This window comes from Sorex fumeus, unplaced genomic scaffold (assembly GCF_029834395.1).
Source record: "Sorex fumeus unplaced genomic scaffold, SorFum_2.1 ptg000241l, whole genome shotgun sequence".
In the NCBI taxonomy this organism is placed as follows: Eukaryota; Metazoa; Chordata; class Mammalia; order Eulipotyphla; family Soricidae; genus Sorex; species Sorex fumeus.
In genome coordinates, this window is record NW_026606298.1 from 324,607 (window position 1) to 340,891 (window position 16,285).

At 38.3% G+C, this 16,285-nt stretch overlaps 1 protein-coding gene across 3 annotated transcripts in view; it reads left to right on the forward strand.

Annotated features, from left to right (window-relative positions):
* Nucleotides 1-16,285, forward strand: part of DST (dystonin) — a 415,725-nt gene that overhangs the window by 220,706 nt on the left and 178,734 nt on the right. For all 3 annotated transcript variants that reach the window (XM_056108983.1, XM_056108981.1, XM_056108982.1), the window contains exons 24-32: nucleotides 608-791; nucleotides 2,323-2,480; nucleotides 4,322-4,500; nucleotides 5,212-5,350; nucleotides 6,721-6,914; nucleotides 7,964-8,126; nucleotides 8,503-8,586; nucleotides 11,345-11,452; nucleotides 12,125-12,223. In XM_056108983.1, the coding sequence (XP_055964958.1) occupies nucleotides 608-791; nucleotides 2,323-2,480; nucleotides 4,322-4,500; nucleotides 5,212-5,350; nucleotides 6,721-6,914; nucleotides 7,964-8,126; nucleotides 8,503-8,586; nucleotides 11,345-11,452; nucleotides 12,125-12,223 (1,308 nt within the window). The remainder of the gene's footprint in view (nucleotides 1-607; nucleotides 792-2,322; nucleotides 2,481-4,321; nucleotides 4,501-5,211; nucleotides 5,351-6,720; nucleotides 6,915-7,963; nucleotides 8,127-8,502; nucleotides 8,587-11,344; nucleotides 11,453-12,124; nucleotides 12,224-16,285) is intronic.

A 16,285-nucleotide genomic window follows, 5' to 3' on the forward strand; every position in this document is an offset into this window, starting at 1 on the left:
GTGACCTCCGAGTCAATATTTCTGTCTGTTGGGCCACACCTGGTGTTGCCAAGGACTTACCTGGGTTCTGCTCAGGGATCACTGCTGACATGCCTTGGGGGATCGTATGTGGTGCCAGGGTTTGTCCCCAGGTTCACAATGTGCAAGACTGCTTGCTGTATACACTATTGACTGGCCTCTCTTTGCTTTTTGCGGTATTTTTCTGATTTGTTCTTGTAACTCCAGTCTGTAATCAACTTTGAGAATTGTGGCCTTGTAGTAGAAAGCCTGGCAGATCCATGGAAATATTAATTAAGTTTATTGGATGTTTGATAATACCTGCCATATACGAGGCACTTTTGTGTATTGCAGAAGTCAACAGATTACATATTTCATTCAGTGCCTTTGACCGAGAGAAAAGATACAGTGTTTGGCATAGTCTGATTTTATTTATTGATAGGGCTGCTTTTTCTTGTCTTTCAAAATCTTAATGAAAAGGTTAATTTCAAATGGACCTTCTATGTATTAATCTTAATATAAACTGATTCCATGCTGTAAAACCAACTTGAAACAGTCTCACATAAATATTTGGTACTTTACACATTTAATTATGTTTGATACCCTTCAGATCAAAACCATGTTACCTGGTGAGCACCAACAAGTTCTGAGTAATCTGCAGTCTCGATTTGAAGATTTTCTGGAAGATAGTCAGGAATCCCAAATATTTTCTGGCTCAGATATAACACAACTGGAAAAGGAAGTCAACGTATGTAAACAGTACTATCAAGAACTTCTGAAATCTGCAGAAAGAGGTAAATCCGGGGAATCCTTGTCTTTTTGGCCATCGGTGTGTAGGTTAGACCTACAGTCTTAAGTGTTTTGTTACTTGGCCTCTGATACAGTAGTTGAAATGCTGAGAACTTGTTTGCATTAGGGAGATGCAAAAGAGCAGTCGGTTTATTTCTAAATGAGGAATTAATGATGCCAATCAAATAGTATGGCAAAGAAATGCTTAATGTTTGTTTTAAAAATGCTACTTTTTTGTGCCAAAGGGATAGTATAGTGGGTAGTATGCTTGCCTTGCATGTAGCAGGCCTTAGTTGAATCCTCGGCATCCCATTTGGTCTCCGGAGTCTGCCAGGAGTGATTACTGAGTGCAGAACCTGAGTTCTGCTGGGAGTGCAGAACCATGCTCAGAGTAACTCCTGAGCACTGTGGCCTCCCATCAAAAAAATAGAAAAGAATTCATTTCTCAACATTTTCACCATTTTGTGATGTGATATTCAGATTGAAAAGTTTTCTATGTCAGAAAAGGATTAGTATATATATATTATATATCTATATATTTATATCTATGTGTACATATCCCCCCATGTACCAAACTTGAGATTACAAATAATATTTATTTTTGGTGGTAGGGATTATATATATGAAGCATGTACATTCTGGCTTAAAGGACTTGAGGTTCATAGTGAAATTCAGATGAAGGTGTAGTGATTTCTCACCACTACTTGGATTTTACCTAAGGACTAAAGAAAAAGATCTTGTCTAGTTAGCTTTTTGTTAAGTACAAACTCAATTCTGAACTCTTTCACTGTTATTTGGAGGCAAAAACTTTACCGATAACATTTTACTTAATATTGTTTTCAATGGGCTGGAGCAATAGCACAGTGGGTAGGGTGTTTGCCTTCCACACAGCTGACCCGGGATGACCTGGGTTCGATTCTTCTGCCCCTCTCGGAGAGCCCGGCAAGCTACTGAGAGTGTCCTGCCCGAATGGCAAAGCCTGGCAAGCTACCCTGGCCGTATTCGATATGCCAAACACAGTAACAACAAGTCTCACAATGGAGACGTTACTGGTGCCTGCTCGAGCAAATCGATGAACAATGAGACGACAGTGCTACAGTGCTATTGTTTTAAACATAAACACTATTTACCTAATATTTCGTTATGAAAGATACTGATTTTACTTTTAGAATTCATTTGAAACTATTTGTAATTAACTCTTATTGTCCGAACACAAAATAAAGCCATATATTATATTGCTCAAACATAAAACAGTAGAAAATTGGTATTTCAAGTGTCATTGGGGAAATTTCCTAACTCTCTTTAAGATTTATATGTAGCCTTAGGGTACCTTTGTGATGGTAATATATTAAGATATGAACAAGAGCATCCAAAAGATAGAAAACAAGCTATTTTCTAACATTATATGTATTTTTTAATTACTGATTATGATTCCGTGATTTGCAGTACTTTTATTGATGTTTTCCCATGCATATTAATTCCAGTACCACACCCATCAACAGCGCACCTACTTCCCTAAATATTATATTTTTACAGAGGAGCAAGAGGAATCTGTTTATAATCTTTACATCTCTGAAGTTCGAAACATTAGACTTCGGTTGGAGAACTGTGAAGATCGGTTAATTAGACAGATCCGAACTCCACTGGAAAGAGATGATTTGCATGAAAGTGTGTTCAGAATTACAGAGCAGGAGGTGAGATTTATACATATAATGGGGAAAAATTAACTTAAGGTGACTTTCTATCTTTAGATCCTGATCTTTGATACCTGTGACTTTTTACACATTCAAACTTCGCTCAGCAATCACTTCATGAGGTCTGATTTTTACTTTTTTAGTAATAATAAACCAGGGTTTTTAAAAATAAGTTTCCTCTTATTTAAAATTTAAAACACAGAAGTGTATGTACCCTTACATATAATATATGTACAGAAATATATGTAGGTTAAAACACAGAAATATATGTACCCTTTTCTGTAATGATGGAAATTATGTGGTCTTTTTGTGAAAGTCATCAAGTCATCATATACAAAAGCATCTATACAGAAGCATTAAGTTAGATGTTTCGACTTGAGGTGATAAACAATAAAGGGATCATTGATCATAAACTTGGTTTTAATATTGATTATAACAGTTTCAAGAAATACGTAGGTTATCACAATAGAATACAGCTGTTAGGAAAAATGAAGTCATGAAATTCGCTGATAAATGGATGGACATGTAGAGTATCATGCTGAGTGAAATGAGTCAGAAGGAGAGAGACATGACAGAGAATGATTACACTCATTTGTGGGATGTAAAAAAAACACCATAATATGAGACTAATACCCAAGGACAGTAAAAGCAGGGGCCAGAAGGATTGGCCCAGGGTAAAAAGCCGGCTTCAAGTGCTTGGGGAAAAGGCAGTTAGGATAACTATGGACCACTGTGACAAAGATAGTTGCCAATGATCGTTCTGGATAAGAACTGCATGCTGAAAAGAAGGTAAAGAAACAAACAGGATAACCTCTCAGTATTTGTATTGCAAACCATAATGCTCAAAAGAGGGAGAGAGAGAGAGAGAGAGAGAGAGAGAGAGAGAGAGAGAGAGAGAGAGAGTAGAGGGGGAGGGGAAGGGGAGGGGAGGGGAGGGAAGGGGAGGGGAGGGAAGGGAAGGGAAGGGAAGGGGAGGGGAGGGGAGGGGAGGGAAGGGAAGGGAAGGGAAGGGAAGGGAAGGGAAGGGAAGGGAAGGGAAGGGAAAGGGAGGGAAGGGAAGGGAAGGGAAGGGAAAGGGAGGGAAGGGAAGGGGAGAGAAGGGAAGGGGAGAGAAGGGGAGGGGAGGGGAGGGGAGGGAAGGGAAGGGAAGGGAAGGGAAGGGAAGGGAAGGGAAAGGGAGGGAAGGGAAGGGGAGAGAAGGGGAGGGGAGGGTAGGGGAGGGAAGGGAAGGGAAGGGAAGGGAAGGGAAGGGAAGGGAAGGGAAGGGAAGGGAAGGGAAGGGAAGGGAAAAAAGGAAGGAAGGAAGGAAGGAAGGAAGGAAGGAAGGAAGGAAGGAAGGAAGGAAGGAAGGAAGGAAGGGGAAGGGAAGGGAAGGGAAGGGAAGGGAAGGGAAGGGAAGGGAAGGAAGGAAGGAAGGAAGGAAGGAAGGAAGGAAGGAAGGAAGGGGAAGGGAAGGGAAGGGAAGGGAAGGGAAGGGAAGGGAAGGGAAGGGAGAGGGAGAGACAAAGAGACAGACACACAGAGAGAGGAGGGACAGAGAGACACACCGAGAAGGAAAGTGCCTGCCATAGAGACAGGCTGAGGGTGGGGGGGAGGCAGGAGGGAGAGGGGGGGACATTGGTGACAGGAAATGTACGCTGGCAGAGCGAGGGGTATTGGAATATAATAGACTGAATAGCTTTGTAACTGTATCTCATGGTGATTCAATTTAAAAAAAATAAAATTATGTAGGTAGTTAAGTCACTAAGAATCACGTACAATGAGTGCTTTTAAATTGCTTTAAGGAAGATATCTCATTTGGGGAGATAATCTAGTTCCTGTGTTTCTTCTCTGTTGTATAGAAACTAAACAAAGAGCTGGAGCGACTCAAAGACGACTTAGGAACAATCACAAGTAAATGTGAAGATTTCTTCAGTCAAGCGGCGAATGCTCCGTCAGTTCCAACCTTACGATCGGAACTCAGCGTGGTCATTCAGAGCCTGAACCAAGTCTATTCGATGTCTTCTACCTACATTGATAAGTACGCCAGCGCTGCCTTAATGCGTTGGGTTCGGAGAAGAATTATATAGATATGGACATGTCTTATTCACATCCTGTATTTGATGAACTAGACGTATTTGGTTCTCTTTTATCCTGATCACCACCATATTAAATATTTCTCTAGCTTTGGGTCCTTCTTCACGGGAAATGGAATGTAGCCCAGTCTTAGGGCATCATTTATGACTGCCCTACATTTTGCTTATCATTTTTGTGCCTTACTGCTTGTAGCTTATATGTCTGACTTAAAAGAGTTTTGATAAAAAAGGTTCTCATGGGGGCTGGAGAGATAGCACAACCGGTAGGGCATTTGCCTTGCACGCGGCCAACCCCTGTTTGATTCCCAGCATCCCATATGGTCCCCTGAGCACCGCCAGGAGTAATTCCTGAGTGCAGAGCTAGGAGGAATCCCTGTGCATCGCCAGGTGTGACCCAAAAAAGCAAAAAAAAAAAAAAAAAAAAGGATCTCATGCTGGGATCTCTTGCCAAGTGCTGCTTTGTTGAGTATCAGCTTAAATACGTGGTGTCTATTAAGTAGAGGGGGATTTCAAGCGATGACCCTTTAGCAAACCTGTGAATATTCCAGGACGAAGGGTTTGCTCCCTCGTAGGCCATAATGGTACTTCCTGAAAGTGTTATGATAAAAGTAATGTTGACCCAGAGGCTCTTGTTTAATTTTCTTTTTTTTTTTTAGATTGAAAACTGTTAATTTGGTATTAAAAAACACTCAGTCTGCAGAAGCTCTTGTGAAACTCTATGAAACTAAACTGTGTGAGGAAGAAACAGTGATAGCCGACAAGAATAACATCGAAAACCTAATAAGCACTTTAAAGGTATGGACTGTCTTTGAAGATAATATTCATCCTCTAGCATTGTAGATCTTCAAACATCAGCATTTAGTTGTCTTGACTGAAATACATTTACTTTCATTTGACCTCCTGGTGCCACCGTTTAGTATATGTAATTTACTATAGCACTGTAGCACTGAACTCCTGTTGTTCATCGATTTGCTCGAATGGGCACCAGTAACGTCTCTATTTTGAGACTTGTTGTTACTGTTTTGGGCATGTTGAATACGCCACGGGGAGCATGCCAAGCTCTGCCATGCAGGTGGGATACTCTCGGTAGCTTGCCAGGCAGTTCGAGAGGGATGAAGGAATCGAACCCAGGTCGGCCGCGTGTAAGGCAAACACCCTACCTGCAATGCAATTGAGTCAGTTCTAATTCCCTGAGTTTGACTTATTCAAATATTTCTGAAAATACTTTTGTGTGTGTGAGCTAGGGACTTTGAGCTATGGTGCTTAGGGGCTGTGTTAAGCTTGGAGTGGGGTTGGCATGTTGGGAGCATCACTTGGGAAGTGCGTCTGGGACCCTGTTGTGTGCTAGGTCGGGGATCAATTCTAGACCTCTGGTATGAGCACTTTTGTTCCAGTTCTTGGAGCCATCTAACTATGTCCAGCCCATAAATATGTCCCTTTTTACTCATAATTGATTGATGTTATCAGTAAAGGGAATTGAAATTAAAAGGTAGGTGATTTGTAATAAGTTCTTTTACCGAAAGAAGGATATATTTTAAGAAATTGAGGTGAGTAGCAGAGTTAATAAAAGAAAAGTTTGGCTCTGATACCCATCTGTGTGAGTTCTATTTAGCAAGCTGAATAAAGCCATTAAAATAATTGAAAATATTATACTTTATTTTTAATTGTGCCTTCATTTTTAAACGATGAGATGGAGAGTGGCTAGGGCCATAGTATAGCAGGGGGTGTGCTTGCTTTGTTTGCAATCAACCCGGGTGCAATCCCTGCAACCCACCTGGTTCCGTGAATCCCACCAGATGTGGTCTTTGAGCACAGAGCCGGTAGTCAGCCCTGAGCACACCTGGCTTTGGTCCAAAAGAAATAAAAAAAGATTTTAGCGGATATTTAAAAAATAAGCATTGGAAAAAGACAGCTGGTAGCTTGAACTTGCTTATGGAACATACTTTTGTTTTATTAATACACAGATCATTTTAGGTCAAATTTTATAAAATTTATGTTTTTTTAAGTCGTTACAGTTGCTTTGCATTCAGCCTAATGCATTTGTGTATGCAAAATGTATTCTTTCTTTATCAGGTTTAATGTCATTGTAAAATCATTTGTAAAGGGAAAGGGAATAATATGTTTGCCTGTTGAGTGACTGACACATTTTTATAACGTTATTGTAGCAATGGAGATCTGAAGTAGATGAAAAGAGAGAGGTGTTCCATGCATTAGAGGACGAGTTGCAGAAAGCAAAGGCCATCAGTGATGAAATGTTTAAGACATACAAAGAACGGGACCTTGACTTTGACTGGCACAAAGAAAAAGCAGATCAGTTGGTTGAAAGGTGGCAAAATGTTCATGTTCAGATTGACAACAGGTTAGTTTATATTTTTTCATTTTTAGCACCAATTTCATGTCTATTTGTATACGTTAAGTAAAATCTAAACTTGGATTATTTAAAAATATATTAATAAAATTTTATAGTTTATTTCATACATTAGCTTCTATATTTATATTTGTGTTAATATACCTAATTATATTTCCTTACTGACGTTAAGATGTTTAACTTTAAGCTATTTTTCATTTCTATGTTAATAAAATTTTTTATGTGTTCAGCATTTGTATAATATAGTTGCCATTTCTGAAGGAAATCATATAGTTATTTAATTTCATTGTCTTATAGTATGTAAATAGCCAGCACTTAATAAGAGCAACATTGATGCATTTGATATTTCTATATGTAGCAGTCTATCAGATTTCAGAGGTATAAGGAAATAGGAATGACCTGATGATCACCGTAACTGAAGATAAAGTTAAATTATTTGTGTAATAAAGTGAAAGGAAATGGGAGAGTTTTAGGGCTCATCTTAAAATGAAATGTTCTCTCTCATTTATTTTCCCGTATATATTAGTGCAAATAAACGTTTTCATGATAATAGTAACCATTCTTGAGAAGTAGTGTTCAGATAGCTAGTTTTTCTCTGTACATGTAAAAGTCTTAATGTAAGGGTTTTGAATAATGGAAACTAAAGTTTTAAAATAGAGCTTTTAAAAAAGTTTCATGAGTGTCCATAAGCCATTCACTGATTCTCCTTTTTCATAAGTATTCAGAAATATGCCGGTTGATAGTGCTTATGGTTATGTTTACAATTTCCCTGCTTTTTACCTTGATTTTTTGGGCGTGCTCTAAGAAATATCTAAACCACTAAGCTGCACAATTCCAGAAGCAAAGTGTAGTCAAGAAATGCCTTTGAGGTATGCCTCAGGGTACTGTAGCTTTGAACTTGTTATTTTTCCCTTATCCTTCATAGTAAACACTATAGTATTAAAGTACCCTGTTCCCCTTCTTTTCAGCACCTTCCCCTCTTTCTAATGAATAACTTATTTGGAAACCGTTGCTTTTAATTTTTATTATTTTCCTTATAGGCTACGAGAATTAGAAGGCATTGGCAAATCCTTGAAATACTACAGAGATGCTTATCATCCTTTAGATGACTGGATTCAACAAGTGGAAACCACTCAGAGAAAGATTCAGGAAAATCAGCCTGAAAATAGCAAAACCCTCGCCACACAATTAAATCAGCAGAAGGTATGTAAATGCAGTTTTTTATATTAAGCTATGTGTGTTTTTGGTTGGTCATAAATCTGACTGTTTATAATTTGCACATTTAGGATAGGAATTATACTATATTTGTTGTTGGGGTTTTTTTTGAGGTGGTGGGCACACCTGGCCATACTTGGGGGTTACTTCTGCATTTGAGCTCAGGTATCACTCCTGGCAGGAGTACTGGGAATCAACCCAGCTCAGCCAGATGCAAGGCAAGTGCCCTGTGTGTTGTACCACTGCTCTGGCCCAATATTAAACAATGTGGCTATATTATTTTTTAAGATCCTAAGCATCTTAAACAGAGCACATCATAGAATTTCCTTCTTTCTTTTTTTAAATGAGCTGTGTGTCTTTACAGTCGCTGGTGTCTGAAATAGAAATGAAGCAGAGTAAAATAGATGAATGTCAGAAATACGCAGAACAATACTCAACGACAGTGAAGGTAAGATCGGTTACGTCAAATGCAGGTTTTGATGGGTACACCTAAGTTTTTCTGTTGTTTATGGTTTAACATTTTTACTTTAGACACTGTGTGGTTTGCAAAACTGTTAATGGCAGTGTACCACACCCTTCACCAGAATATCCCCTTTTCTCTGCCACTGCCACTGCCCCTTCCTGCCACCTGCCAACCCCACCTTGTGGAAAGCTTTCTAATGAAGATCACTTCCTGTTTCGGTTGCTTCTGGGCACATGTTATTCACCTCTTCTGTTTCTTCATATCCCATATGTTACAGACCTCATTCCATGTCCCTTTCCTCGACTAAGCTCACTCAACGTGATATTTTCTAGGTCTATTCATGTAGCAACGGATTGCATGATTTCATCTTTTCTTAAAACCGAGGAGGACTCCATTATAAACATGTACCACGGTTTCTTTATCTAGTCCGCTGTTTTTGGTTATTTTAGCTGTTTTTCAGATTTGGGCTATTATGAATATGCTGCAATGAACATAGGTCTTTTCTGAATAGTTTTTTTTTTTGGTCATTAGGGTAGATGCCACGAAGTGGAATTGCTGGATCACATAGAAGCTCAATTTCTAGTTTTTTGGAGAAGTATCTATTGATTTTCCCAAATGGGGAAACCAATGACATTCCCACCAGGCAGGGCCTTCTTTCCCCCACTCCGTGCCAACACTTGTTTTTGTTCCTTGTGATATATGTCAGTCTCACTGGTGACAAACAACAGTAATATCTGTTGTTGTTTTGATTTGCATTTCCCCTGATGACAAGTGTTGCGGAACATTTTTTATATATACCTTCTGGCTGCTCGCACGGCCAAGCCTGGCAAGCTCCCCGTGACGTATTCGATATGCCAACCACAGTAACAAGTCTCACAATGTTACTGGGCCTGCTCGAGCAAATCAATGAACAACGGGAGGACAGTGACAGTGACAGTGACCTTCTGGCTATCTGAATGTCTTTTTTGAGGGAGTTTCTGTTGATTTTTTTGCTCCCCTTCCTCCCACCCCCCCAATTTTTCATGGGGCTGATGTTTTTTCTTTTTCTTTTCTTGTCAAGTTCTACCTATGCTTTAGTAAAGTTCTACCTGTGCTTTATATATACTAGATGCCAATAGTTTATGAGATATGTGGTGGGAAAATAATCTCTCCTAGTCTGTGTGTGTTTCTTTATTCTACTCATCATATTTTAGAACTTTTCGCCTTTCATTTTTTCTGCAGGTTAGGCAATTAAAACAATTTTAACTTTAACCTTGGATACTTGGAATCACTTTAACCTTTGACACCTGGAATTCTATTTTTTTTTCTTTTTGGTTCACACACCCAGCGATGTCCAGGGGTTACTCCTGGCTCTGCTGGGGAACCATATGGGACACCGGGGATTGAGGCTGGGTAGACCACGTGCAAGGCAAACGCCCTCCCCGCTGTACTGTTGCTCCGGCTCTGACACTTGTAATTTTTTGTGAAATCAAATAATAGGCTCTGTTTTGTGTATATTTGCTACATAATACAGTTCAACACATGTGTAGTATGCACTTAATCTCCTTCAATCCCAGATATATGTACACATGTTGTGTACACACATGCATGCATATTACACATGTACATGAATAAATATGTTGCCCTGAAATTTGTTTATTTTTTATTTTTTATTTTTTTGCTTTTTGGGTCACACCTGGCGATGCACAGGGGTTACTCCTGGCTCTGCACTCAGGAGTTACTCCTGGCAGTGCTCAGGGGACCATATGGGATGCTGGGAATCGAACCTGGGTCTGCCGCGTGCAAGGCAAACGCCCTACCCGCTGTGCTATCTCTCCAGCCCTGAAATTTGTTCTTACAGCATTTGATGTGAGATTTTCCTTCTTTCACTCCAACTTTGCCGCCTCTTTCGTGGAAGAACGCCGAAGTTTCTAACATGGCAGATACTTTTCATAATTTTTGAAGTTGTACTTTTTGGCACCTTGTTTCTTTCTCAACTTCTCAGATCAGTGACCTAACTAGAAGAAAGAGATCTGGTTATAACTAACATATTTTGATAGTGTTAATAATAATTTTTTAAAAAAATGTTTGAGCTAATAAAGAGACATGAATTTTTCCTGACCACTTTAAACATTACTGGTTTTATCACCATGTTGGAAGACATCTTACGATTAGCTAGATTCTTAAGAATGTAGTCTTTATCCCATAATTTGAATTAGTACTTAACAGAAGGAAGACAGCTCTTCAATGGAATTAATTGTGATTGATTCATATTTGATACAGCAGTATTTTTATAGAATTAGATATGTTGGAAATTAGTCCCTGAATTTTTAAAGATAAACAGTTAATTATGGTAAAATTGCTTAATGGAGATTTGTTCGAATTCTTTAATAATATACTCTTTTCATGCAAAAAATATTGATGTGAATATCAGTAGTTGTTTTGGATGTTTGGCTGACGTGTTCTAGGTTATTTTCACCTCAGTCCAGATGCTATTAGTTTACAAGTAGTCTGAAATCTCAGTAGTTCTTTTAAAATTGCAGTCGGCACATAAATGTATATATTTAACAATTATGTATTAGATTCCTTTTCCTGTTCCATTTTTGGTATAGTCTTATGTGTAATAAATAGAATATGTGGGGGAAAAGAATATAATCTTAAAATACTTTTCTTTTATCGAATTAAATTCCATTGCTCTGTGACAGCTTCTACCTTATTAGCACTTTGGTTTAATTAACATAACCCTATTGACTGTCTTACACAGGACTATGAGTTACAGACAATGACCTACCGGGCCATGGTGGATTCACAACAAAAATCTCCAGTGAAACGCCGAAGAATGCAGAGCTCCGCGGACCTCATTATTCAAGAGGTAATAAAAGGATACAAAGGATGGGTCGGGGAAGAGAGATGGAATTTTCAAAATTTTAGTTCGTACATTTTTGTTGAAAAATATACAAAATAGAAAACGTAGCATTTAAACCTATTTTGTTTGTTTTTGTTTTGGGCCACACTCAGTGGGTGCTCAGGGATTACTCCGGAAAGGGTTCAGGGGGACTTGTGGGGTACCATCTTGAACCTGGGTTGGCTGGGTGCAAAACTGGGTGCTCTGCTAGCTGGACTGTCTCTCTGAGCCCTCACATGAAAGATTACGCACCCTTCTTTCAGTGACATTCACACATTGACAATGGGGTACATCTTTGACAACTGTACAATTTCAGAATTTTTTTGTCTTCCCGCAAAGAAACTCTTTACTATTCTATTTTCTAAAGTATATTTTAAACCTTCTGAAAATCTTTATTCAAGACAACTATTAATCATAGAGAATAGTAGATGTACTCCATGATTAAACATAGAAGAGCATTTCATTGAGTCTTGTTTAACACACCATAATAAGCTGGTTCCTTATTGCAGCTAATTTCCGTTAATGGTGAGCTCTGACTTTACTTCACAAAGCACAGGGAAAAGGGTTACTCAGAATTTGTTCCATTCATTTAGGAAAACTGGAGCTGATAGTTTTATTGTTTTCTTTCCTTACTTACAGTTCATGGATCTCAGGACCCGGTATACTGCTCTGGTTACCCTCATGACACAGTATATTAAATTTGCTGGTGACTCATTAAAGAGACTGGAAGAGGAGGAGGTAACCATTAATCATGAACAGCTAACTAAAATGGAACTACAAATACAAAGGCATTCTAGTTTGGTTTGGGCAAACAAAAAAAGATCATGATAAATTGGCATGGTTGGTAGGTGATGAAAATAATGATTGAATTATAAAATGTCAATGAACTTGAAAATGGAAGAATATTCTTAACTTTCACTCAGATTTTAAATGCGATTAATGCATTACATTCCTCTTTAAATTATGAAATGTTAGTTTGGTGGAACTGCAATTTTCTTACAGTTGACAAGTATATTTCTTTGAGTGTAGTTAATACTGTTTGGATTATGCATATTTGTTTTTTGCACGTTAAATTTACTTACATTTTCAAAGATTAAAAACATAAACACAGAGTAGGAGGGTCTTACGTTGATCATACATTTTAATAATTCTTGTTTTGCTGTTATCTTTGCCAAAAGTATAGTGTGTGGTGAAGACTGTTTAGTATTCCAAATTGAAGGACTTCTGTGTCTTTTATTCCATCTCTTAATATATTCAGAAATAGGAATGAGTTACTGATGAAAAATATAATTGTCCTAAGGACTGTGATATCTGATTTTGAAGGGATTATGCTATGCTTTATTAACCCGCTACTGCTTTTAATTCCTAACACCAGAACAGACAAAAATAGTAGACAGAATGCATTGGCTCTTTGAAATTAGACTGTTGCTGAGATTCTGAAGATAATTCTACTTGAGTACAACAGTTTCTATAATGGGAAAACCTGAACAGTAGTAAAAGTCTCAGAGCTGTTAATTTATACTTTCTAAGAATGTGATAACAGATTTCATAAGCTATTTTAGTCTGTTCAGAGCCGAGAGTTTTCTGCAACTAAACCACTAATGTCGCAAACTGAAAGACTTTCTATCTAGATTTCTTTGTGAATAGGAAGGAAAACTGGAATATTTGTGACGCTCTAAATAGTTTTTTGCATATGTGCTGTTTCAGAGATCTGATTTTATTTTAAATAGCACCTTCTAAATGGAATATTTAGTAGTTAACATTATAATTAAGTAACATTTTTTCTTGTAGCATATATCTACCTGCACATATAAGAGTCAACACTTTTCTTAATATATCTGATGAAGTAAGCTGCTAGTAGTTGACAGAACTGAAATAACTCCCAAAAATATCTGATGTGTCCAAACTATGCTGATCATCATTTTTAAGTGTCAGTTATTTATCATTAATTAAAAATCAAAACAGTGTGGTTTAGGAAAGACCATACAAAGACTATAAAATAGATCTTTCAAATTCCTGATTAAAAATTCTTAAGGTCCATATTGATGAAATGTTTTGTACAAGATTTTTCATACCTTATTTTGACCCAAAATTTTTAGTAGTATTCTTGAAAGTAAATCTGTGGAAATTCATGTAAGGAGCTTTGATCTGAAAGCAAAATTTCCACGATAAGCATAAGATCAGTAATTTCAGGAGGTAAAATTAAACTAGTGAAATGTTTGTAGCATGTCTGTATTGGATATTAGATGAGTAAGGCGATTTCTGCTGTTTATTTTCTCAAGCAAACTATATTAACTTTTATATTATAAAATATATATTTTTATATTTAAAATTTAAGGATATATATTTTATATTTAATTAAAATTTTAAAAAATTGCTGAGATGGGGCACATATGTCTCTTTGGAAACATTAAACTTAAGGAAGTTACTTTTATGTGAATAAGTTTTGCATCTACAAGAAAACAAATCAGCAATATGATTTAAGTGTTTCTTAGCAATTTTCTAGAACTTGCTAAAGACAAGTTATTTAGACCAGAATGTCAGACTTTTTTTCACTTATAGTTCCTTTTTGCCCTAGAATTTCAAGTGAGCAAGCACTAACAGTAACACCTTGAATACATCGCGGGGTTGACTTTGAATTAATTATCGATCCTTGCACACTCAGAAACATTCTACTGTTGCCACCTTTGATAGCACCCATATTTAGTTACGTGCTCAAGATGGTATTGTAACCCACAGTTTAAGAAACTTGGATCCACCTTAATAGATATTAAAGATAATACCGATTCTGAGATCCATCAAAGCTACTCAGTGAGGAGGTGCTTTGCTCCCTGGAATAATTTGTTTCCTTCTATTTAAATAATTCATATTTATGATGATTTTATGTGTTTCCTTCTATTTAAATAATTCATGTTTATGATGATTTAAGAAACTAACAACCTTCTGATATTAATAGAGTGAAATTAAACTGTATTTATGAATGATCCAATCTGATATTGGAGTTCCAGAGTCAGTGTAAGTTCCTCCCAGCTGAGCTCTGATTTGTTATCAATAGAGCAAGATATTTCTTATATTTTTATTTTACAAAATGGAGCTGAATCCTTTGGTGTGTTTGTCACATTACTTCTGCTTAACATATATTTTTGTATTTATGGAGTATCTAGAAGTATTTGTCAAGGTGGATTCATGTGAAGGATATCATTCACAACAACAAAGCCTGTGAGTACATGAAGCACAAATTTTCTTAAGCCATCAGGGACCACAGCTGCCTTTGCATTAGTAATCTACATCACATGGCATGTGTCAACAAGTACGGAATTTGACTCAAATTTTTTAAATACGATTTTCTTCCTTTTCCATGTTATTTTATTTTTTTTCTCTTGAGACTCTCCGTTCCAAAATTTTGTGCTTTGTTTCTGTGACCATAAAACGGGGGATGTAAATGTTCTTTCAAAATTCTTGCAGACTAGCAAGAAGTTGAAAACGAAAATTCGTTAATGCCATTGCTTCCTATTACGTGGTGTGGTTTTGGTGGATAGTGTCAAGTTGTACCCATGAAAACAGAAAGAGCATTGTTCTGAGTGGTTTCATTCCCATGTTGTCACCACTGGTTAAGTTCTAAAAATTATTTAACCTCCCCATGACTCAGTTTCCTCATCGGTGCAGAGTTGGATAATGGTCTGCATCTGTCATGTTCCATGTCCATGCTCTAAAAATTCTGAGCCGGGTAATTTTTAAATCCAAAGCTATTCCTGAGAGACAAAAGTAATAATGAATTCTTCAGCTTAGTGAACAGCCATGGCGGGGGGTGGGGGGGGTTGTCTTCTTCTCTTGCTGATTCTCTGATGCTTTCTCTCTCTCAAGAAGGTGTTAATAGGTGATGGTGGTGGTAAGAGGTGATGGTGGTGGTCACGCCAGCTGCAGCAGTGTCCGTGATAGCATTTGAGTCCACTTTTTTTTGGAAGTACTTTTTATCATCATTGTTTTGTATTTTTAAAAACTAATCGTGGGTGGACCAGGAGTCATGCTTTTGAACATCTCTTATAGATTAAAATGTGTAAGGAGACCTCTGAACACGGGGCCTACTCAGATCTGCTGCAGCGGCAGAAGGCCACGATGATCGAGAACAACAAACTGACGGGCAAGATCAGTGAACTGGAGCAAATGGTAGCTGACCTGAAGAAGCAGAAGTCTCGGATCGAGGCAGAACTTCCCAAGGTCAGAGAGGCTGCAGAGAGCGAGTTGAGAAAGCAACAGAGGAACGTGGAAGACATCGCTCTGCAGAAAACCAAGGCTGAAAGCGAAGCCCGGCAGTACCGCTGGGAGCTGGAGACCATCGTGAGAGAGAAGGAAGCTGCAGAACGAGAGCTGGAGAGGGTGAGGAAGCTCACGTCGGATGCAGAAGCCAGGAGAGCGGCCGTGGAAGAGAACCTGCGGAATTTCCGGAACCAGATAGAGGAGAGCACCGTGACGAGAAGGACGCTGGAAGATCACCTGAAACGAAAGGACTCCAGCCTGAACGACTTGGAGCAGCAGAAACAGAAGTTGATGGATGAATTGAGAAGAAAGAGAGACAATGAAGAAGAGCTCTTGAAGCTGGTAAAGAAGATGGAGAAAGACCTAACCTTCCAGAAACAAATAGCGGAGGAGCAGTTGAAGGAGAAGCAGAAGATTGAGCTGGAAGCCAGAAGGAAAATCACGGAACTTCAGTACTCCTGTAGAGAAAACCCAGTGCCCGCGTGCTTGATCCCACAGACCACGTCGTGCCCAGGAACAGACCTGCAGAAGGAGCTGGACAGG